The sequence below is a fragment of the Patagioenas fasciata genome, chromosome 5 (genome assembly GCF_037038585.1).
Source record: "Patagioenas fasciata isolate bPatFas1 chromosome 5, bPatFas1.hap1, whole genome shotgun sequence".
NCBI classification, from domain to species: domain Eukaryota; kingdom Metazoa; phylum Chordata; class Aves; order Columbiformes; family Columbidae; genus Patagioenas; species Patagioenas fasciata.
Window position 1 is genome coordinate 16110027 of NC_092524.1, and position 24711 is coordinate 16134737.

At 46.6% G+C, this 24711-nt stretch overlaps 1 protein-coding gene and 1 long non-coding RNA gene across 2 annotated transcripts; one reads left to right on the plus strand and one right to left on the minus strand.

The window, feature by feature from the left end:
* Window positions 1-54: 54 nt before the first annotated feature.
* On the minus strand, window positions 55-18345 carry LOC139827997 (uncharacterized). The gene is made up of 6 exons (XR_011739151.1): window positions 18205-18345; window positions 17584-17715; window positions 16142-16255; window positions 14469-14546; window positions 4832-4936; window positions 55-1341 (listed from the first exon to the last, which is right to left on the minus strand). It is a non-coding gene; the product is annotated as an uncharacterized lncRNA (long non-coding RNA).
* A 1155-nt stretch (window positions 18346-19500) lies between these two features.
* On the plus strand, window positions 19501-21312 carry CDKN1C (cyclin dependent kinase inhibitor 1C). Its single transcript, XM_065839155.2, has 3 exons — window positions 19501-20250; window positions 20345-20471; window positions 20600-21312. Exons 1-2 carry the CDS (start codon window positions 19794-19796, stop codon window positions 20464-20466), a joined length of 579 nt encoding a protein of 192 aa, XP_065695227.1. The 5' UTR covers window positions 19501-19793; the 3' UTR covers window positions 20467-20471; window positions 20600-21312.
* The last annotated feature ends 3399 nt before the right edge of the window (window positions 21313-24711 follow it).

A 24711-nucleotide genomic window follows, 5' to 3' on the forward strand; every position in this document is an offset into this window, starting at 1 on the left:
AAAAAAAAAAGAAGAAGAAGAAAAAAAAAAAAAAAAAAAAAGAAGTAGTATTAAATCCATATAAATCATGAGACTGACTGCAGACTGGGGAATTAAATAAACAAGAGTCATTTGTCCTTTGGAGGGTTTGCTAGTTTGTTCGCTTGCTTGTTTACTTAGGGTTTTATTTGTTTGCCTGCTTGCTTGTTTGCTTGGGGGTTTATTTCTTTGTTTTCTTACTTGTTGAATCCTGGAAGTCTGGTTGACCATTGTCTTTAAAATAAAGAGAAAAATAAAGCAAAGATGTTAATGCCCTGATTTTGTAGAATCACAAGACTTCGAGTAGGATGGGACCTCAGGAGATCTCATCCACCCTCCTGCTTGAACACATCAGCTCGGTTGTGGCTTTTTCTAGAGAAGCTTTGAAAATCTCTTAAGAAAAGAGATTTCCCCCCTCCTTAAATAGCTGAGAAATAAGTTTTTCCTAATGTCCAGTCTGAATTTCTCAAGCTGTTGCTTGTGGCTGTTGTCCCTCATGGTGTCAGCTGCCACTACCAAGAAAAATCTGCATCACCTCTGCAGTTGCCCTTCAAGTAGTTGCAGGCTTCTGTTAGATCACCCCAGCCTCCACTTTGCCAGGCTGAACAGGCCTAATGCCTTCCACCTCTTTCCAAGATTAGGTACTCTAGACCCCTGACCTTCTTGGTAGCCCTCCACTAGGTTCAATCCAGTTTGTCCACAACTCTCTTGAACTGGGGGGTCCAACACTGGGTCAGCCTCATCAGCACCAAGTAAGAAGGAATAAAAACTTCCCTGGACATCCTGGACATGTTCCTTGTCAAATGGCCCATGATATGGTTTGCCCTACTCCTGATGATCATGCACCATTGGCTCACACAGCATTGCCATCACCCATGGTCCTCATGGAAGGGTTGCTACATGTTCAGTTGGTCCTCTGCCGGCATTGATGCAGGTGGATATTCTGCCGCAGGCTTGGGGCAAATTGTCACCCCTTTCAACTTGTTGAAAACCTTGAGGTTTTGGTTGATCCAGCTCTCATATTTCATGCAGACCCTCCAGCCTGAGGCTCTGTCATTGACCATCTCAGCCAGTCCCTCTAATTGAGTAACACCTCTGTTCAGAAGTGGAGACTTGACTCACTGTGAAGGCTGACACAGGCAATACAATTACAGGGACACACACAGACATTTGCTGGCTTGGATCCCGAGTGGCTGTCAGGGCTTCCATGTTTCCAACCAAGCCCAGGGAGAGGGAACTGTAAGATCTCCAGACATACCTTTTTATTCAGCACATGTCACCACAGAGCCCCAAGATTTGGTGAGGGCTGCCAGGCTCTACCTCCTGGTGAAGGAGAGAGAAGACCAAAGGTTTAATGTTTCACCAGAGGCAGGTACAGTGTCACTGGATGCTGGACAGAAACAACCTTTCACAAACTCAGCCAGAGCATGAGTAAAAAAAGCACCTTTAAAGAATGACTTTCCTATAGAGATACAAGCACTCAAACAGACCAAACTCACAACACCATAGAAGTTGTATTTGTTACCGAAGAAGGAAGATTACCCAGCATGTATCCTAATTTAGCAAAAGATCAGTGCTCAACATTTGGTTCATCTCAGCACAAAACAATGGATTTGCCTACACTTTGGATGTCCTGCAGCATAGCACCAACATTGTCACTCCCTGGTTTGCACTGGATAGGCACAATGTACAAATTACCAGCATTGAATAGAGGAGTAAAATTAATGACTGAACTCTGTTTATGGAGGTTTTGAGACAACCAAAAAAGCAACTCATGCAAATGCAATGTAAAACACTGCTTACGGGAAACTTTGCTGACTTGGAAAGCGTCAATATTTTGACTGGTGAGTTTGTCTCAGCAGCAACTGAAAACAGATTCCAGCAAGGTGACTGACAGAAGCAATGACATGCACCAAATATGAGCCTCGTCCTGCCCAGGGCATACAGTGCAGACAGCTAACCAGCCACATGCTCTCACTCAGACTTACATTCTTTTCGCTGGCATTGACAAGGGAAATAGAGGGTTTTGTGGTTGTTTTGGTTGTTTGTTTAAAAAAGTTTAATTTTCAGTCTCTGGGGCAAAAGATGCAGTTCAGAGAACTGGTGACCTAAACTCGGTGCCTGGTGTGATAGCAAGCTCTGGGAACAAACTAAGATCACCAGTGTCACGCATAAGTGGGTACCTCTTGATGAGCACCCCAGATGAGACAGCAAGTAAGCAAATGCCTTGGCCAAACTCAGCAATCCTGTTCTAGCACTAGTCTCTTTGGGCAGGATTATTTATCCCCCCATCCCTTTTCTTTGGCACTGACAGGACTAAGGGAAGAGGGTGGCAGTCTTAAGCCACTTTTACAAGCCATGAGCAAAGCCAGGTCCATGTTGCCCTGGCCCCAAGGATGAAGGGATGAGCTGTATTCTCCAAACTCAGCCAAGACATTGGCAGCCCTGAATTATCACAGTGTCCTCCCACAGAGGTCTTCTGCACAGGAACCTGGACTTTCTTGTCTTTCAGCATCTGATTTTTTAAGTCTTGCCCCATGAATTAGTCTAAGGGCTAAGTGTGGCAGCATGAGCACCAATGGCGCACACAGCCAGTGTGACCAACACCAGGTATACCCTCCTCCTCCCCTGAGAAACCTGTCTGAAAATGTCTGCAGGAGCCAAAGTATGATTGAGATTAACTCTGTTCCCAGCTATGCCATGCTGAGCACTGCATTTGTAGCCATCCAGCTAGAGGACATTTCATCTCCATCTGTAGTGACAATGCACCATTAATGACAGATGGCATAGGCTGGGATTGCATTTTTATTTAAAGGCTGCTTCTGGCTCAATTATGGACTATACCATGGGTAGCACTCGGTCACTGACAAGTCATCTTTAAAAAAAGATTAATTTAAAAACTGGGGAGGAATAGGTTATGAATAGGAAATGAATTTTCTTGGGTAGGATAAATAAACTTCAAATGGACAGATATTCCAGGGAGACTTCAGTGAAAGCAAGCAAGGAGACAAATGTCTTGTTATGAAACTGCAGATTAGGCCATTAGCTATGCATTAAGCCTTGACACTTATTCTCGACATTTTTCAAGTATTTATAGTTGCCTTCCCTGGTATATCTTTCCTGAGGCCTATTTATCTGGTGATCTCTGGAAAAACAGAGTGGGAAACCTGAGAATATCTTTAAAAAAAAAATGTATGAAGACTTACTGTTTATGTTACTTGGGCAGAAATCTTTTGTTAAATCACTGGAAATGGGAGCCAAGGGCAGCTCAAAATGCATGTGCCTGCGGAGGGGAAATCCACCCACAGCAATACCAGCAGTTGAAAATCTTGGTTGAAAAAGAATAAATTGTGGGGAAGTAAAACCCAAATCCTTTTCTCAACTTGCATTTTTTCACAAAGGAAGCTTGATATGATATATAGCAACATGAGGTACTCTGAGTGGGATTCACCTGTCTTCAGAAGGTCAAAACAAGCTTCACAGCCTCAAAAGAGCCTTGAAGAAGGATAGAAGTGCAGACGTGCTGCCCAGCGAGAAAGGGGATTTCTCAGGTCTCAAATCCCATATGAGTGCAAGCTGGCTGGTCTCTCCAGCTACACAGAAAAAACAGTGGGATGAACCAAATCCTGCTCCAGCACAGATCACACACACATCCCTGCCTTTGGGGGTATGCACCCATATCTGTGGCAAGCACAAGAGCTGGCTGGGAATGCCATGATGAGGGGATTGCTGCCTCTTGGATTCCAGCAAAGTTTATTTTCTCCTTGCAAAGAGAAACTGCATTTCTACGGGTTGTGTGCTGAGGGGTGCCAGGAGGACCTGACCCAAGGGGACATCAGATATGAGATGAATAGTTATGAGCATACCTTCCCTACCTTGTCACAGCATCATGCGGCCACCACACCGAAACCAGTGAGGCATGCAGATATTTGAGCAAGGAGAGACATAAAAACCCTTTATGGAGACACAGCCCTCAGGGAGCCATCATCCCAGTGATGTTTCCTGAAGCGATCCCCCAACAGCGGGAATGCTGAATGGCTGTAATGAGGGAAACCGCTCGACACAGGCCATGGTCAGTGGGAGCCGTCAAATGCGCAGGATCTGGCCCGATTCCTCTCTTCCCCTGACCCCGCCACTGAGGGAACTGGTTTAATTTGTAGTCTGGTGAAAGATTTACACATTTAAGCAAATAAGAGCATAGATGGCCTGGTATTGCCAAAATTAAGTCACATATTTGTTGACTGATTTATTGCATTGTCTAATTGTGTTCATGAAAAAAGTATCTCACTAATGAATGGAAAAAGACTCCACATGGCCAGCAGAAAAAAAGAAAAAAAAAAAAAGTTTAGTTTACAAAATAGCACAGTCTTCAGGGATTTTCATAAAAACTACAGAGACAGTCCAAATCGGCAATGAAATCAGATTCCCAGTGGCTGCTGAACTCTTTTGGCTCTTTCTATGTATGTATTAAATTGCAAAAAGCAATTATTTATAATTTGTTTTTATAAAAATGTTGCTGCACTTATCCTGCCTGGCAAATTATTTTGTGAAATGGAAAAGGCTATTGTTCATTCTTTTGGTAAAGTCTTTGTTACTTAGCATATTAAACTGCAAATCAAATTTTAGCTGAAACATGACTGGTTATTATTAACTTTTTAATGGTAAAGCCCCAAAGCTCCATCTAATATTGAGGCCCTGCTTGGTGCCCTGCAAACACAAAAAAAAAGGTGGACAATCAGACAAGGGAAAAATAATTAGATCCTCCTTGTCTTGGAGATGGGACCTTAACAGACAGAAGGGTTTAATGACTTGCCTGAAATCACAGGAAGTCTGTGGAAGGGCTTGGAGTCAGTCTCCATCATCCTTTGGAAGCCAGTCCCGTCGTTTAACCACAGGGCAGTTTCTCCTCTCTAATATTCTGGAAAAATTAAACCAAAAGAGAACATTTCTGAATGCTGGAATTTGACAACAAAATATGCAGATGGGGCAGACACTGTGTCAATTGTAAAAAGAGTTTTGGAAAAATTCTGTGGTCTGAATTCAGGAGAATTACACCAAGAATAACATGACCAAATAGGAAGAAAAAGCTCAGTTCTTTGTACCCATCCAGTCTCATCGGCTCCAGCAGGACCTCACCAGGGCAGAAGTCTCTTGTGCCTGTTCATACCGAGTGGCACCTTGCTTAGGATACATTTCAGCTCAGCCAGAGGACTCCCCTCCAGAGTCATCTCCCAGGTGCTGCTGTGGCCATACCCACCTCTACGCCAAAATCTCTCCTGGGCAAGCAGAAACCCCTCAAGTTTCAATGAGCTGCAGTGGAGAATTGCTGCTGGGCTGCCCAGAGAGTATCTCTGACCTTTTCCTTCAAGCAAAGACATCAAAAGACAGAAAATGCCATCAGCCTCTAGCGGTCTGCTACGCTAGGGCATTGAAGAATTGGCAAGAAAAAAATTACTCTTTCCCCTAGTGAAAGCACAGATCTGCTGCGTGAGCTCTCACCTGGGCAAGGTTAGTCTTCTCCAGACTTGCCATTCTTCCTAATGCTCAAGCTACACTTGTTTTAAGCAAGCATGACATGGTCATCCACAAAGGAAACTGTGATTAAAGGATTGGTTATACCATCTGCTGCTGAGCAGGGTCCAGGCAAACCCACACACACTAACAAGTGATGGTGACAGCCCAGAAGTGATGGATACTTTTGCCGCCTCTGTGGTTGTGTGTTCAGCTTACTGGCATGTTGGCATGACCGACTTTCAGGCAACTTGCTGCTGGATAATTGATGAAGCCCTGGGCTCCAAGATACACAGAGTGCATTGGAAGTCCAAGTTTTATAGCCAAAGAATATGTTAGATGTAACAAAACCAGATACACACAAATAAGCCCCATACTTAGCCTGCAATATTGCAGGCTATATGCAATATTTCATTCAGCTGGTATTATACAGCCACCTTCTGGAATCACAGCAATGTCTGGAACGCAAAAGCTGTTTATCATTTCAATAACATTTAAGCCATTATAATTTATATGAGAATTGTAACTGATTTGGGCTGTATGGAGCTTGTTGTTGTGGTTTGCTGTAGGAATGCTGCAGATTTCCTCTGCACACATCACATTTTGCACACAATGGGAGCCCCAGACATTTTCAGCTTGTCTCAAGCCTCCTGCATTTACCAAAACATTTTCCTGTGTCAGAATCAAACAATTGCCTGATTTATAAGTCTCAAGCATTCAGGAGACCACCAGCAACACAATGTAACAAAAATCTCTCTGTTGGTTAGCCTTCCAAAGCAGCTATACAGAGCACAAACAAAATACGGATGTGTGTTCAGTGTTTCTGCTCATGTATGTTTCTGCATAAAGCAATTAGAGAAGGGCAAAGCATGCATCTGTAAAACCCTGCGCATCCTGGGCACAGCTTTCCCACACAGAGAAAACAGGTATAACTGTCTTACATCCTCAGACAAATCCCTATCTGCTCAGGGTCAGAGGAGATGTGTGTCCTCTCTCAGTTTTGCTCCATTTGGCTGGCTGGTATCTCCATATGGACTTATGACCTGTGTGGAGCCAATGTGGGATATGGAGAAAAGAGGACAGCTGACCTCATGTCCATCTGGCTCCATCCATTATGTGGGTGGAGGACAACCCTATGTTGCAGATATTCACTGCCTATGGATGGAGGAGGTGGGATTAAGGTATCCATAGTCATACAGGGTTGGATTTATCAGCAGCTCAGAAGTGGTGAAACCCCAAATGTGTCTGGATACCTCTTGATCTATCTGGACTCCAAATGCCTTTCAAAGCCTCATCCAAGGTCTTTATTTTTTCAGCTTAAGTCTTGAATGGGATTTGTACAGTCAGAGCAAATGCCCAAGTTCACACTGTTGCAAGTTGGAGCAGAGCGTGTACTCTTGCCTGTCATACAACTCACTCAGGAAAAATGCAGATTTCAAAGATCTGGAAGATGCCAGCTCTTAGAAACATTCAGTCTGCCAGTCAGCTCTGTATCTCCTGCAATGGTGATAGAGGCTGTAGCCACATCTACTTGGGCAGAACAATTACAATTTTGAGTTTACTTAGGAATACAAGAGGGATGGCAGTCCCAAGGCTGCTGTTTTTCTGTTCAAACCACCAGTAGGCTTTGGAGACCCTTCACTGCTTCCTCCAGGCCTTTCCATTCCACTCTTCACTTGAATTCACCTGAGACAAAAAGAAATCAAACCTCCTTTGGCAAAGACTCCTTAGTGCTGAGGTTGTAGGGATGACCCACTAATGGCTCTTGAGTGAGATATCACAAATCTTTGTAGGGGTTTGGGGAAATTTTTCAAGTTAAACCCATGCTGAAAACTGAATACAACTCTAGAATGGACAGATAGATGGCAAGCGGAGAAGTTTAGAAGATGTATCCCGACAGCCAGTCGTCATATACTCTGTCATATCAGTAAGTCCCAGTTCAAATACATCTGCAACTTTGCTGTTGAGGCCAGCAGCTGCACAGTACCATTCACTAGTCCTCTTTACATTTCAGTCTCTACAGACATGGCATTTCTTCAGAGTAAAGGATGAAGGTGCATTCCTAACATGTTGCAGATACAACTGACACACACATAAAACCTACAAACCTACTAAATTTCGTCTTCTAAGCATTCTCTCAAAAGCTCATTCTTCACAATAATTCTTCAGAATTATTTTGGAACAACATCAGGAGCTATGAACAAAATTTGCCTCTCTGTAAAGAATCAGGTCAAACTTTGCGCACTGTTAGGATCCAACTCTGGTGTCAAAAGCCATTTAAAGTAGAACATGAGAGGCACACAAGTTTTCCTAAGAAAAAATCCCAAAGAGCTATTTGTTTTTAAAAAATATTTTAAAATAATTTTTAAAGCTTGTCCCCAAGATGACTGCAGGCTCACAACCCCCTGATTCTTTGTCATTGAGCAAAGGTATTACCATTTGCCATGGACCTGTCACCAGAAAAAGAGAGAGACCCAGACCCTTCTGCAAGGAAGAGAAAAAGCATTTATGCTCTGGAAAGAGCACAAAGAGGGATTTAGTGCTTCCAAACATGCCAAAGGATAAGAGTTTGCCAGCCCCAACTGGAGCTGGCTGCTGCTCATGGGAAGGCTGGATGATGGCTGTGATCAGGATGAGCTAAACATTTTCTGTTGCAATATTTGGTTTTGAGACTTATTGTTTTGATATTGCTGACTAATTCTAAGCTATTCCTAAGGCCAAAGGCAAGGCTGGCATAAACCAGCAATGCCTACATAGTCTTGAGCTGAAGTTGTCAGTACCATTTGGCATTCATCAATCTCTTCACGCTCTGTAGATGGTAGAAATAACCCAAGAGCTCACTTGGAGCACTGTTCCCTGGATCACATGTTCCATTTATGGAACACAAAACTCCCTACATCAAAATCTTCCTGCACTAAAACCAGGATCTGTCATCTGGCTTTTCCAGAAATCAAGCAAGTTCTGCAAATTTTCAATCCAAACTGGTTGAGAGCCAGTCCTGCCAAAGCAGCAATTGTACCAAAGCACTTTGCATATAGTTAGGGTATTTAGATTAGATATAAGGAAGAAATTCTTCACTATGAAGGTGGTGAGGCTCTGGAACAGGTTGCCCAGAGAAGTGGTGGATGCCCCACCCCTGGAAGTGTTCAAGGCCAGGTGGGATGGGGCTTTGAGCAACCTGGTCTAGTGGAAGGTGTCCCTGACCATGGCAGGGGCTGGTGGAACCACATGATCTTTAAGGTCACTTCTAACCCAAACCTTTATTTGATTCTATGATTTGAAACAAACAAACAAACAAAAACAACAAAACACACACATACACACAAAACCTCAAAACAATCAAAAAACAAAATCAAAAAACAAAACCAAAAAACAACACAAAAAGTGCTGCTAGAAAAACAGGTCTATTCCAGCCCATTTTCCTAGTGCCCTACCAGACAGCAATGGGATTACCTCTGTAAAAATGCTAGGAAGAAAATGCCCTGCCTTCCTATGTTGGCTGGGTCCTGGAGACTCCTACTAAAACCAACACCAATCTACTCAGCAGTTCTGTCCAGGCTCTCTTCTCCTTACCTTCAAGACAAAATGATATGGATTTATTCCTTTTGTATATTGCTCAGCACAGCCAGGAGAGTGGGGGGTTATATTCCTCCTGAGCCTCAGCAATTAAATCATTTGCCAAATTCAGCTAGCTCCACACAGGTGAAATTACAAACACCTCAAATCCCACCAGAGGCACCCTCAGAAACCACAAGACTGCAGAGGGGTCAAGGACCTCATTGGGAATGCAGCAGCAGGTCAGTGGAAAATCTTGCTTAACAGTTGTGATGCATGAAAAGGAAAGGCTCTAGATCAAATTTGCAGGCTGGCAGTAAAAAAAAAAAAAAAAGCTACTGTCCCATTCGCAAAGCAAGTGCATTTTATCTGGAAAGCAATGAGACTCCATAAACATAGCACCTCCAGATATAAATTTTTTTCCTTCCAGAGCAAACTTGCTACCACTTGGCCACTGTCAGCTTAAATGATTTCACTTGGTTTATATTTCCCCTTTGAATACCGACAATGACCAGCTGACTCATTTTTACTTTGAGAAGAACTGAAAGATCCGGGCTAGTTGGCTCTAGGCTGAAACCCTGACCCCAATTCACTGGGAATTTTGCCTCTGATTTCCATGCTGCCAGGATTTAATATTCAGATCTTTCATCCAGCTCCTCTTCTCCCTTTACTGTTAGGAAAACATCTGCTTCAAAGTAGTTCAGTCATTATAATGTTTGAGAATGTGGCTCATGGTTCACACTAGAAGAGTTTGTACCATTTTGAAATGCCTTCTACATGTGACTGCATGTGCACTGGGGGACAGTGAGATACCTGCTATCTTGCACAGCATCAGTGTGTGCCTTTAATTGCACCTTTATGAAATTAAAGTTTAATTGAGAGTCTGATAAAAGTGCATCCCTTGGTTTCTTCCTGTCCTCACTCAGTCCAAAACTCACCCTACTGGAAACTCAGGCTTAGAGCCCTGGAGTTCACTACCCTACAAACTTGCTTTAGCAATAGCTCCTGCACAAAGTGACGAAGCAGCTGGGAAGAGTAACTTTCAAGGTTACAAAATGACCTGATGATTTTTGGACCTGGTCACAGCACAGGAAAAAACATAGCTTTCCCCTGGCCTCCACCATCTACCTATCAAAGGACATTGGCATGTAAGTAAGTGCATGTCATCAGAGTATTTAGCAACATTCCTGACCATAGCCCAAGGTAGCAGGTCCTGCCAGCTTCTGACCAAAACTCAAGAACTGACTCATTAAGAAATAGCTATGTTGGTCGACGTAATACAAACCATTAAGAAACCTATAGGCCAGTGTTAGACATGGTCTTCCACATGCTCTACTCTCTTAGGGAATATGGCACTTGTTTTTTCCTTGGGTCCTCATGATGATGAATACTAGTGGGATTTGTGCTGACTGCTGTTGGGGATCGCACATACGAATGCTTAAATGCTGCCCCATATATATTATAACACGGGCTGAGCTCCCAGCAATGAGTCACAGCACTAATTGTTCTGCATGACATAAACGTGTTTATAGGGCACTGCTGGATCCAGGTACAATTAACTCCCTGCTCTGTAGGAATACATACCATATTGCGGGTAGAGCAGCCTCATTATAGTTAAACTGCTATAAAATGAATATGATGGACTCCCCCAAGGGTGCTCATCAAACCACTCCCTTTCCAGGTTCACCACTGGCTGGGTTATGTTTGGTCCACATTCAAAGCTTGCAGCAAAATTCATGCTATGAATCTAGCAGGGAGATTACAAAATGATTGCTTTTCACGATTAAGAGCAAATAAAAATTTAGTGCTGTGTCTTCACCAAGTTACTACGCTAAAAGCAAATTTAAAGCTGCAGGCAAGAAGATAAATTAATTAAACAATGTGCCAAGAAGCCAAGGGGTGGGGAGGGGGCAGAAATCATGTCATCATGCTGCGTCATCACATGGTATCTCAACAACCCATTGCAGGGAAAAGGGGGAGCAAGCCCTGAGGGAAAGGCAAATAAGAAGAGGGAATCCAACTTGGGGAGTGAGAGAAGGAACAGCCAGATCCCACAGCACCGTATTACTTTGCCACCCGCTTGTAGGGAGGGAACCAGCCATAGAAAGATGTAGAGGAGTGTCATGGTTCAACCCCAGCCAGCAAGTAAGCACCACATAGCTGCTTGCTCACTCTCTCCCTGCACTGGGATGGGGGACAGAATCAGAAGAGTAAAGTGAGAAAACTTGTGGGTTGAGAGAGGAACAGTTTAATAATTGAAATTATATAAAATAAAAACAATAATGACAAAAGAATATAGAAAATAATTGATGCACAATGCAATTGCTCACACTTGCTGACTGATGCCCAGCCAGTGTCTGAGCAGCAGCCTCCCAGCTAACTTTTCCCCAGTTTGTACTGAGCATGACATCATATGGTATGGAATACCCCTTTGGCCAGTTTGGGTCAGTTGTCCTGGCTCTGCCCGCTCCCAGCTGCTTGCGCATCTCCAGCTTTCTCACCAGCAGGACGTGAGAACCTGAAAAGTCTTTGGCTGGGTTTAAGTACTACTTAGAAACAACTAAAACTTCAGTTTATTATCAACATTCTTATACTAAATCCAGAACACAGCACTATACCAGCTATTAGGAAGAAAATTAACTCTATCGCAGCTGAAACCAAAACATGGAGACAAAGCTCCCAGGGCTCCCCAAGGCATGACAGCCCTGCATGAAAACAGGTATGTGTCACAAGGTCTGCATTCTCTACAACTGCATCTCCTTCTCTTGGACTTCCATGGTCTGAACTACCATTGAGCTAAGCCACTGTTCTTCATATTTGAAAAGCTGTGCCAGACTGGTGAAGTTCCCAGTGACTGGAAAAGGGGAAACATAATCCCCATTTTTTTAAAAGGGAAAAAAATAAGACTCAGGGAACTACAGGATGGTCACCAAGACCATGGAGCAGATCCTCCTGGAAACTATGCAAAGACACATGGAAAACAGAGAGGTGATTTGTGACAGCCAGATGGCTTCACTAAAGGCAAATAATGTCTGACAAACTGGGTGGCTTTCTACAACAGCATTACTGCATTGATGGATAAGAGAATAGTGACTGATATCATCTACCTGGACTTGTGCAAAGCATTTGATCCTGTCCCATATAACATCCTTGACTCTAAAATGGAGAGACATGGATTTGATGGGTGGACCACTTGGTGGATAAGGAATTGGCTGGATGCTTGCACTGAAAGAGTTGCAGTCAATGGTTTAATGTCCAGATAGAGATCAGTGAAGAGTGGTATCCCTCAAGCATCCATATTGGGACCAGTATTATTTAAGAACTTTGTCAGGGGCATGTACAGTGGGATTGAGTGCACCCTCAGCAAGTTTGTGGATGACACCAAGCTGAGTGGTATGGTTGATACTCTAGACAGAAGGGATGCCATCCAGAGGGACCTTGATGGGCTGGAGAGGTGGGCCCATGCAAACTACATGAAGTTCAACAAGGCCAAGTGCAAAGTCCTGCACCTGGGTCAGGGGAATCCCAAACATTGATAGAGGCTGGGACATGAGCAGGTAGAGAGCAGCCCTGAGGAGAAGGCCTTGGGGGTATCAGCGGATGAAAAACTGAATATGACCTGACAATGTGCACTCGCAGCCCAGAAAGCCAACCATACCCTGGGCTGCACCAAAAGAAGCATGGCCAGCAGGGTGAGGGAGGTGACTCTCCCCCTCTACTCCACTCTTGTGAGACCTCACCTGGAGTACTGAATCCAGCTCTGGGGCCGCTGGCATAAGAAAGACATGGACCTGTTGGAGACAGTCCAGAGGAGGCCAGAAAAATGACCAAAGGTCTGAAACACCTCCACTGTAGAGAAGGACTGAGAGAGTTGGGGTTGTTCAGCCTGGAAAAGAGAAGGATCTGGGGAGACCTTATAGCAGCCTTCCAGTACTTAAAGGGCACCTACAGGAAAGATGGGGAGGGACTCTTCATCAGAGAGTCTAGTGATAGGATGACGGTAATGGTTTTAAACTGAAAGAAGGTAGATTTAGATTAGCTATTAAGAAGAAATTCTTTATTGTGAGGGTGGTCAGACACTGGAACAGGCTGCACAGAGAAGTTGTGGATGCCACATCCCTGGAAGTGTTCAAACCCAAGCTAGATGTGGCTTTGAGCAACCTGGACTAGTAGAAGGTGTCCTAGCCCATGGCAAGGGGCTTGGAACTAGATGAACTTTAAGGCCTGTTTCAACCCAAAACATTCTATGATTCTATGATGGCCAAGCTACACTTGAACCTGAATTTTTACAGAATAAAGTAAATGTATTCTTCTATCTATAATCTTGTCAAGGAATCATATGGACTCAGAACTTGAAAAATCTAGAGGATCTTATACATTTAGCTACAACATATTTTCTTACTCTAGAAGTACTCTGCACACCATGCAGATTTAAAATCTGCAAGTTTCAATATCCTTCTCTCACCTAGGTTGCAAGGGACTGTCTGCAGGTTGGTGGTGTGGAGAGCTGTCTCCCCAGCAAACCTTACCCAGAGCTCTCTGGGAGAGCCACGAGAAAGCAGGGAGCATGTTATATTAGATCCAGCCCAGCCAAGAGCTCTGTGATGCACCGAATGGCATCTGCAGTCCTGGAGTGAAACACGAACATCTCCAGGAGCTGGATCACGGGAGGACACGCCAAGAAGCCAGGGGGCTCCGAGGTGCGGGAAGACAACCGGCTGCAGATACTGGGAGGAGAGGGAAGGGATGGTGATGAAAACCCAGCCCTGCCGCCGGGCAAAGCCTCGTTGCCCGGGGCCGAGCGGGGCGAGCGCCCGCCTTTGCCGGGCGCAGCCGACAATAGAGGGCACTATTGCCCCGCACATCGGGGACATCCCGCGGGCACGTCCGTCGCCACCGCGCTGCCTCAAACAAGCCCGCCGGCCTGGGGCTAGCGGCCGGGCACGGGAACCCGCGGGCATGCCGTCCTTCTCTGTTATTTTGCAGCCAGGTTGGGCAGGCAGAGGTTGGCAAAGGGTGAAGATGCAGCGCGGCTCCCGCAGCGCCCCAGCACCCCTGCCCGGCCCCGCGGCAGACCCGAGGGCAGCGCTGGCGGCCGGATCGCCCCGCCGAGCGGTGGGGAGAAGAGGGGCAGAAACGTGCAGAAATGGATAGGGAGGGCAAGGCCAGAGCACAAACATTTGTTTGCCGGGTCAATTTTCGGCCAGCTCGGCTGCCAGTGCTGGGGCTGCACGGGAATGGGCAGGAATAGGTGGCCAGGGGCAGGGAGGAGGACATAAGCATCTTCTAGTGTTCTGGTTTGGGTTTTTTTTTTCATACTCATAAATTTTGTTTCTTCTAGGTGTGCGCTAGCATCTGTCTGAAGATACTCCTGATGCACTTACCTCTGCTCTTCAGCTTGTTTTTGGACCAGGTACCTCTTCTCTGCAACAGTCCAGGCCATGAACCATCTCCATCAGGACCTGTGCAAGAAAAAATCCTGTTTACTTACTTAAGAAACATGAAACCAAAAAAAAAACCTGTGTAATGGCCCCTTCACCACCACCACCCAACCCCTCCAGAAAGTAGAAATAACCTATGAAAAGCTACTCCAAAAATAATATTACCATGGATAAAGATGAAAGGCGAGGGGAATGTCAAAACAAGGAAAATGCAAACATCTCATTTAGTACAAAGACTGGCAATGAACACTACCTATGAGTATAGAGCATGACTTTCACAGAAACAATACCAACAGAAAAGCAGGGAGTATAAAAACAAATGGAGTATTGAACTGCTACTCAAATATGACTAGACAATCAGCCAAAAAGAGCCACTCTTCATGGGTACATATTGCAAGTTCACAATGCTCTTTGGTACCCGCCATTTGCAGTCTGCTTTCCAAGTTAACAGCTCGGTGTCAGTAAGGCTCCCCACACCGCAGCTCATGGAGAGCATGCGACAAATGAGTCAGGCTTCCAATCAGTCACGAAGGGCCAGATGGCGAGTGGACTTCATCTAGTAAAACAACATGATGGAAAGAGCAAAAGAAGAGCGTGAAGGGAGAATGCGATGGCCCCGGGTGCACTGGCAGGTCCATCAATAGATTCGGCTAAATTCACTGCTACCTTTGTGCTACCCTAATGATGTGCAGCAGCTGGACAGCAAGACTAGCTCTTCTTTTAACAGCCAAGAACAGAAAGAATAACAGTAATTTAAAAAAGGAATTTAAATGAAATAAAGCGTTTTCCTGAGGTGCTAGTTTTTGCATATTTTTGAGAAAAGCAATTCAAATTGAATTAAAAGTAGCAGAATCTTTTCAGGGTTCTGTTCAGACTATCTTTCCCCATTTTAACCCCTGAACTAGCATGGTTTTGCCTAGCTATCAAATCTAATAACTTGACTTTTTATTACTATGTCAAGAAATGTAAAATTCTGAATGTTACACTGGCTTTAACAATTCCAAGTGTCACTTCGCTGGTGAAAAAGCCTCAATGAAAAGCTTGGGCAGTCTGTGCTAACTTGAACTTTAACTGCAATCAATTTATTTAAGCAGGATTCGAAAGTACCACATGAAATTGCCACTGGTATAAATGCAAAACTGCAAACTGCTTGTGATCACAAGCACAGTAGAAGTGCATGGGAGATAAAGTACCAATGTTTATTGGTGTCACTGCTAAAGCAATTATGGAATATAACATGCTATGAAATGAAGCAATCACATGTGGATCACACAGCATCTGAAGAATCCTGAGTTAAATATTGTTGGCTGTATGGAATAATGGTGTATTAAAGGAACCGAGAAGGGAGCAAAGTATAAACCTTCAAGCCTCAGGAACCCAACAATGCGTTGCTTATCTGGCAGCAGGCTGAGGACAATTCTGCAGGAGATGTTCACCCAGAGACTCTCCAAAAGATGGAATGCTCCTCCCTGGCACCATGTCATGGGGACCCATTCGCCTCCATACACAAACATCTCACCAGGCCCTCTGTGCTGTAGAAGTTAGCCTGGGGGTCCACAACAACTAGCCCTGTCAGAATGACAGCGCTGAACCTCTCTCTTTTGTTACCTTCATACCTTCTTATCAAATGTCCTCAGCTGCTCCTTGCTCGGTTTCCAGTGCAAGGTCCTCTCTTCCGCTGTCTGCCAAGCCATCAGACTCAGCTCTGGCTCTGACGGTCAACCTGGACTCTTTCCAAACAGGAACAGTCAAATGTAATAAACCTGCATTTGCAATCCCTTTGTAAGATGCACAAGCCATAAAGGAGTTTGCTTTCCCTCCCCTCACCCTTTCAAAACAAAGCAGCCATCAGGACAGTTAAAGTAATTGTTTTTTCTGACATAAGCAGATATGACTTGGATATTTTGAGCAAAAATATTTCATTCTTGTGGGGCATTGTTCTAACCATAGCGGTAATTACTCCACTCAGTATTCTGAAGCAGGAATTTCTAAAGAAGCTAATGGGCTTGGTGGTGGGAGCTCTTGGTTAAGATTTTTTGGCTCATGTTAGGCATACTGCTGGTTTAGAGGATCATAACATACCCCTCTGGCCTTAGAGTTCACGAATCCACTGAATTAAAAACATCTCTCCGTGCAGGCAGTATTTCTCCCTCAAAAGAGCTGGATGCTATCTCCACACAGAAGAGAAGCACAGACACTGCAGGAACTGGCAACTGTGAGCGGAAAGTCCCCAGTACTATCAGCACCAGTTTAAAACATAAGTGTATAAAGGGACAAAAAAACCCCACCAAAACTATACTAAACAAGCAAACAGACAAAAAAAAAACCCACAACAAAACAGGTCAAAGAGATGGGGAGCACTAGCAGTGACGAGGAAGATGAGTTAAAAAAAAAGAAGAGCTGGTAATCTCAAACTCAAGTCACTTTACCTCCCAGGTGAGCAACCCCTGAAAATACTTCCCCATTCAAACTGTAGTTCCTAGCATCCCTCAAGCACTGTGTAAATATTGGCTAACCTCTGAAAACAGTTTGGAAGGACCACGATGTGGATTTTGCAGAGGGCACGCCCACATCTTGCAAATAGTAGGGAAGTTTGCTCGCTCGGCTTGCATTGCAGGAATGTATAAAACCGAGGAGGCAGAAAACAGGAAAGGCAGCCGCTGGCCTCTCCCGGCGCTGGGGGAGGACGGCAGCAGGTTTGCAAGGATGCCTCACAAAGAGCCCCTGTCTGCAGGGACCCGGCCACTGCCATTTGGCTCGTGTCTTGAATAGAGGGCACTTTTTCAGCAGGTTTCTTGTGGAAGTTGAGGCGTTTTCTCCACATAGCTCATTTATTTCTAAAACCACCCCATCCTACATCCTGAGAGGTGTGTCTGATAGCTGCTGAGAGATGTCCCAGCTGAACACTATGCCACGTTCAACATGTTCCCCAACTGTTTCAGCTTGGCCCAGGACCCACCCCTTCTCTCCCTGGCCAAACTCTTGCTAACTGATGCTCACCTGCTTTTTAAGATTATGTACTTTTAATGACAGGGAATGAGGAGAGCCTTCTCATTACCTGCTCCCTGAATGACATCCTTTTGGCCAAAAGACCTCTGCATGGCCACCTTCAAGGGCTGTTTCGGGAAGAACAGTGTGGTAGTGTTTACCTAAAATCGCCACATTGTGGACCAGCTCACACAGGAAACATCTGTTGAGAACACAACATCTAAACAGGTATCTTTAAAAAAATGCCTTCACATATCCTTAAATACCTTTGCTACCACTACTTGTGAAATGAGAGTGGTCTATCTGTACCATCAGTCAGCAAAGCCTTTTGCCAGGAGTGACTTTATGCCTGCCCAGGAAGCAAGCAGGTATCTGCACCATGAAAACATTTCCTGTAGCTTCTTCTCTCAACCACAAAGCTACAGACCTTTCCCACTGAACAGCCCACCTACCCCCACAGACATCAGAAAATTATTTCAGGAGATGAAACTTGCTGCAGTGTCTTGCGGCTCTTCAGCCCAAGCATGGAAACACCCTTCCTGTGTTCTAAGCTGGGCTGTAACATCCCCTCTGCACCTCTGCACCTCTGCACCAGCCATGGCGAGCCCAAGATCCACGGGTCCAAAACCGTGGCATTGCTGGTCACTCCTGACCTGGCCAGCCTTTGGGAGCACTGCTGAAAGTGCAGTACCTGGCAGCACACGGGAGCTGTCCTGGCTGGCCCAGGTGCCTCATCGACACGGGAAGCCCAGGAGCGAGTATCCTCAGTGGTGCAGGAAGGCTGCTCCATCACAGACATGGGCTGACTGTGGAAACAGCATGGAGAGACTTATTTTGGCCCAGCTGGGGGAACAGGAAGAACTTTCCATGAGTGAAAAAACTATTGTTCCTCTTCTTGAAGCTGACACCTGCCTGTGGTCACTATTGCTCTAAGGGTCCTAAAGCTGCGACCTCTCCAGCCCCGCAGCAAGCCAGCACCTGGGCAACCTCTGCACGGCCAGCACTACCCTAGGATTTAAAATTAATTTTATTCCCTCTGAGGAATAAAATCCATGTCGCCCTTGCTCAAGGGTTTGATCTTCCCAGAGGCAAGAGCCACCAGTATACAGAAAACCAATGTGTCCCCAAATGCACAAAGAGCAATAAAGGTCCATCTTTTCCCTTGTTGTTTGCAGAGGAAAAGCTCGCTGAGGCAACAAGCCTCCGAGGTGTGCATCAAAACTACCATCATGTTCTGGGCTCAGTTTTAGCACTGTGTCAATTATGTTCCCACTCCCCTTCCTTTCATACTCCTCCATCCCAAAACAACAAAAGGCAATGATTGCAGTGACCTGCAGAAAATGTAAAGCATAAGCCAGCTGATCCCTGGCAACACAATAGCGAGATTAGTTCATCTGCAGTGAACAAACATGTATTGTGCGTTTAAAAGTTAGAAGAGGAAAATGCTGTGGTTTTCATGTACTCCTATTCAGCAAGGCTGCAACTTATTACTTCCATGCAGCTGAGAAGCCCTATTTTTAAAAATAGCCTTCAGCTTGTTTTGAAATCTGCAAGCATCTCGCTTTGTCTTGCAGCAGCGTAATAAAAAAATACAAAAAAAAAAAAAAAAAAACCCACGAGCCAAAACCGATCTCGTTTTCTTCCACACGCCATCACCTCCCCCGCCTCAAACCTGCACGCCCTACAGATTCTGAAAAACCTCCCGGCGACACCACTCGGGAAAAATAATAATAAAAATAATAATAACGCGCACGTACGCACTCCTACATGCTGAAAAGGCAACAAGGAGGGGGGAAAAAAACAATCCTGAGAGTCACCGGGAAAGAAGCAGCAACAGAGCCCGGGCCATAGGCAGACAAAGGGAGCGGGCCCGGCGGCGGGCGGGGGCCGCCCCCCGGGGCCGGGCCAGCGCCGGGGCCGCCCCCCCCGAGTCCTCGGCGGGGCCGAGCCGGGCCAATACGGCCGGCGGCGGCACGGCGTTGCCCGCCGCAGCCAATGGAGGGCGCGGGCAGGAGGGCTGCCGCCGGGGGCCGGGGGCGGTGGGACAATCCCCGCCAATCGCGGCGGGCCGATGGCAGGGAAATACTATTATGCTAATGATTGTTTTGCTCGCACTCGCGGGGAGCGGGGTTTAAAAGCCAGGCGTCCGGGGGCAGGGGCTCAGAAGCGGGAGGCAGGGTTGGTTGTAGCGCCGGTGGGACGCAAGGAGCGGCGGGGGGGGTACCCACCCCCAAACCACCGCACCCCGTCTCATAACACCCTGCGTCCTTCCCGGCGGCAATGTCTAACGTGCACCTTTCTGGCGCCGCCGCCCTGGAATGCCTTTCAGCCCGGCGAGCCCTGGCCGGGCACGGCCGGAGCCCCGTCTGCAGGAGCCTTTTCGGGCCGGTGGACCACGAGGAGCTGGGCCGGGAGCTGCGGAACCGCCTGCGGGAGATGGGGGAGGACGACCAGCGCCGTTGGGACTACAACTTCCACACCGACACGCCGCTGCCTGGCCCCGGCCGCCTGCGCTGGGAGGAGGTGGAGGGCGGCGCCGTGCCCGCTTTTTACCGGGAGACGCTGCAGGTGGGGCGGTGCCGCATCCCCCTTAGCCGGGCGCCCCCCTCCCCGCCACCGCCCCCCCCTGCCACCGCCGCCAAGGGGCCCGGGGGGCGCCTGAGCCGGGAGAACCGCGCCGCGCCCCGCCGCCGCGGCATGCGGCTCCGCCGGAGGGTGCCCACGGCCCGCATCACAGGTGCGTGGGGGTTCTGAGGGGGTCGCGGGAGGCGGTGGGCGTCCCGCTGCAGCGGCTGACCGCCCCCTCCCCCTCTTCTCCGTCCCCCGTCCAGATTTCTTCGCGAGGAGGAAAAGGCCGGCGGAGCCCAAGGTGGCGGCGGAGCTCCCTGCCGGCTGCCCACCTTCCCCCACCGCCGTGCCGGCTGAGCAGACCCCCCGCAAGCGGCTCCGGTGAGCCAGGTGAGACGCGCCCCGGGGCGGGCGGAGGTGTCTGGGCGCTTTCGGCGTCGCTCTTTATTTTTCCACCTTTTTTTCTGTTTTGTTTTGGTTTTTTTTTTTTTTAATTTTCTATTTTAATTCCTCCCCAGACTTTTGCACTACGGCACCCACTCGAAAGCCGCGTCGCCCTCGGAGGCGCGGAGTCGCAGGGTTCAGGGCGGGTGGCGCGGCGAGCCGGGACCCCCCGCGCCCGCCCGGACCGGGACCAGGAGCCGGAGAGGAGCTGGAGCGCCTGCCCGCCGGCCGCGAACGGAGCAGTGTTAACGTACAACTGTGCAATGTATTACGTTTTATATAAAAATGTATTATGCCTAATGTGAGTACACTGGCCAGAAGTGTAAAGCTTTAAAAGTCATTTATATGAAATGTTTAATCTCTGCTGATCTCTCAGTGCATAAAAAAAGGAAAAGGTAAAACGGAAAAGATAAAAAGGAAAAATGAAAAAAAGTGTATATTTGTGCAAAACTTTTTTAAGAGTTATACTAACTTATATTTTCTATTTATGTCAGAAATGTGGATAACTTTGACATCCAATAGTGTTTGGTTTGGTTTTGTGTGGTTGTTTTTTTTTTTTTTTGGTTAAGCCAAAGGGCACTATATTTGCTTTTGTTATTTACAAATGTAAATTTATTTTTATAGTGGGATTTTTTTTGCATTCACAAGATGTAGCTATGAATCAAAGTATTTTTTAGATTTTACTTGAAGACAAATCTGTTTCAATGGTTTCTGAGCCGGTCTGTACCACTGCCATTGCAAATAATGCCACAACTTCAATTAATAATAATAAAAGCCAGGAAACCCCTGCAAGTCTGCTTGGTGAGTGCTGTGCAGACGCCTTTGGGGTGGGGGAGGGGGGCTGGAGGCTTGGGCGGTGGAGCTGAGCTCTGGTCTGCGCTTTTGGAGGGGGGAGGCCCCTACCTTGATGAGGGCTCCAGCCCCCCGGGGATCATGACCCTGTCGCGGGACTGGCACTGCCGCCTACATACCCTGAGCTGCAAAGCTTGTGTGCAATTCATTCAGAGGAGCAAGGAGTTTTCTCTTAAAAACAAGTGTTCCTGAATACTGCTGGAGTTAACCAACCGTGAGGAGAGCATACACCCTTCATCATACCCTAACTTCAACCTTTCAGCACATTTTATGATTATTTATTTTTTTAACCATTTCCGCCCCACCCCTAGAATTGGGACTGGAGCTGCTGCCTCCCTAACTTAGGGACAGCCTGGGTGGGTGACTAGTGCATGCAGACCACAGCCCCACAGTGCGCTTGGCTGACTCAGTTCAGGGAGGACCCTTCCACCTTGGGTGAGCATGTAAAGTTCCCCCTCCAACTCTGACCTGGGGCTCAAAGCCACTTCAGGGAAACACTTCCTGGTACCTCTTGCCCAAGCCCAGCAATGATTTACAGGACAAACACACAACAGTGCTGGGAAAGGCAGCAATTCCATTTTGCCATAAAAGAGGGAGAAAAAAGAAAAACAACAAACAGACAAAATAAGCCTTCCCAACAAAATACCCAGCATTTTGACATTAATGCTTTAATGGCAACGCTGTCACAACCACACACCCAAGGCAGTATGCAGAGGGCCCCTGTCCCCTTGACCTGTGAGCAGGTGAAAGCCATGGGATCTGCACACAGCCTGATGGCGTCAGGGCACATGTCCTGCTCAGGGTCCCAAACCCTGTGCTGACCAGGGAGGGGGGACAGATCAGGTCTGGTCCCAGCTGCAGGTGGTACAAGGATTGGGGTGCTGGAGAGTATGGGTGGGGAACAGGGGCATGGGAGGAGGATGGGGGGTCCTAGAGGCCCAGGGACTTGCTGGGCAGATTTGTCCCTTTCAGACCCTATTCCCCACCTTATCACCTCTGCGGAGTGTTACACACCCATACTGGACCCAGCAGGTGCAGCGGGGGTAACGGCATCACTCTCCAGCTCTATGAGCTCTGCAATGATGCACTTTCACGGGGAGGGGAGGGACCTGAGAGAACAAGGCTCCGGGTGAATAAAGTTCAGGCCTTATCTGCATCATCTTCCCCTGGCCCCTGCAGTGCTCCTCTCTGGCCCCCCGTCACGGCCGCCAAATGCTCCTGGCTGTAAAAGTAACATTGATTACCTCCAGCTCCGTGATCGCTTAATCAGAACGGGATTATTTTACGCGCCTGCATCAGTGGCCGCTGACTCAATACGATTTTCCCCCCCTTTGAAAAGAAAAATAGCTTTTCCCTTTCCTTATGAAAGCCAACAATACCCGGAGTGAGGCAGCTGGATCCTCCAGGATTTATGGGCTTTTCTCTCGCTTTCATGAAAGCAGGTGCCTTTGGGACCTCCATTGTCCCGGACCCCAACTAATAATAGGACTTTCTGCAATGAAAGATCCCTGCTCTGAGCTCCCAAATACCTCAGCCAGAGGAGCCGCCGGCTGCCCCGAGGTGTGCGCAGCCCATCCCGGGAGGAAGCTCTCACCCTGGGAGAGTTTAGGCATGGGGCTCTTTATTAAAGCAAATAATTCCAGCTCTTGGGTGCCACCCGAGCAGAGCCAGTGGGTTTCGAGCCCATCATGGGGAGGGCTGGGTCCTGCAGCCCCCTGGGCTCTCCTCTCAAGGGCCCGGGGGTACGGGAAGGTGTGCGGCCACCCCCGCGCCCTGCCCCACCCAGCCCGGCCGGCCCTCCTCGCCCCGGCACAAAGCACACTGCCCCTATTCTTTCGGCCTTTGTAGCCATATGGCAAATCCATGTAGACACAGCCAACATCCATTTATTCAGGCACATAATGTCCCGCAACAGGGAACAATTGGAACTTTGTTTGCTTCTATTATTGATGCGAATGGGCGACAGGGAGAGAGAGAGAGAAAAAAAAATCATTTAACTATAAGAGATATCCAGCTAATTATGAACCATATGTGCCTATAGTTTCAAAGCAATCCAATGAAGTTCATTTTAAATCTAGACTACTTTATTAGCACGGAAGACAGATGTCTCAACAGTACATGCATCAGAGGAAACCATGTAAAGAAGTTCTTGAAATATTTAACTAGGACTCATTCATTGTCAGAGGGGCTTTAAAGTGCCCTTTATCATGAGAATGCAAAGGCAAAAGCAGAGGGAGGCTGCCGGTTGTTACCACCAACTCACAGTAAATCTCAAATTCCACTGTGGATTTGAGGACAGGAATATTTTTGGAAAGGATTCAAAATATCAGGGGTCATGAAGGACCGAGCTTGCCACTCATTACAGCTACAAAAAGTCAGGTCATTATTTGAGCCGCCTTAATCCTAGGCTGAAGCCAGCTATGCAATTAGAGGAATAATCTGTCCCAAATCACCACTGCTCCCTCTCCTGAGGAGCAGAGCCGGACATTTGGGCTATGGCCACTGCAATTCCTTTCCCTGCCCTAAGAGAGACCAAGATGGGAGTGTTAACCTTGCTGGACCTCCACATATTTATTTCATACAAACATCTCTTGATGCGAATCTAGCAGTGGGTACCTAAAGAGAAAGGGCACTGCAGGAAGGCTGGAAGGGAAGCTCAGCAGGAGAAAGTCTGTCAGATTTTTTTTCTTTTTAGGAAATGCAATTATCGGCAAACAATCTTGGCAAAAAGGTTAGCATTATCTTTATGAGCACAGCAACATCTACCAGTAATTAAGCCACTTCAGTCAGATGAATGCAACATATGGTTGACACTGGTAATCATTCTCTTTCCTAGCTGCAACTTTTCTTTCTGGGCCAAAACTTGTTCTATTATCGCTTAAAATAAACAAAAAGCTGCTTTACACTTCTTGAGCAAATATTTGTCGCTAATGAGCAGGATGTGTAGGTAACAGAATGGGGAAAAACCCATCATTTAAAAAGAATAATTTCTTACATTTGGATATGGAAATAAAATAAATTCAGTAAATTCCCAATTCACCTGCAACAAGTTGTGATTGCTTGGTAGGATGGCTACACCGGGAGATCTGTGCAAAGGGTGCACATGAGGAGAGGGAAATTGAACTGACAATTTTAAAGCAGAGAAACAGATATGAAGAGAAAAAGTACATGTGTATATACAAACATACATATATATTCATGAAATAACTAATTAGAGAGTATAAAATAATTAATCAGGGAGTTGGATTTTTTTTTAGCCACCTTTTCACCTATCCCTGCAGAATAAATTCATAATGGTTTTCCAGTGCCTTCCCCTACACTAGCCTGTATCCTC

Coding starts and splice junctions, on each gene's coding strand:
- CDKN1C (XM_065839155.2), top strand. CDS start 19,794: ATGTCTAACGTGCACCTTTCTGGCGCCGCCGCCCTGGAATGCCTTTCA. Junction 20,251..20,344: donor GCCCACGGCCCGCATCACAG/GTGCGTGGGGGT, acceptor TCCCCCGTCCAG/ATTTCTTCGCGAGGAGGAAA.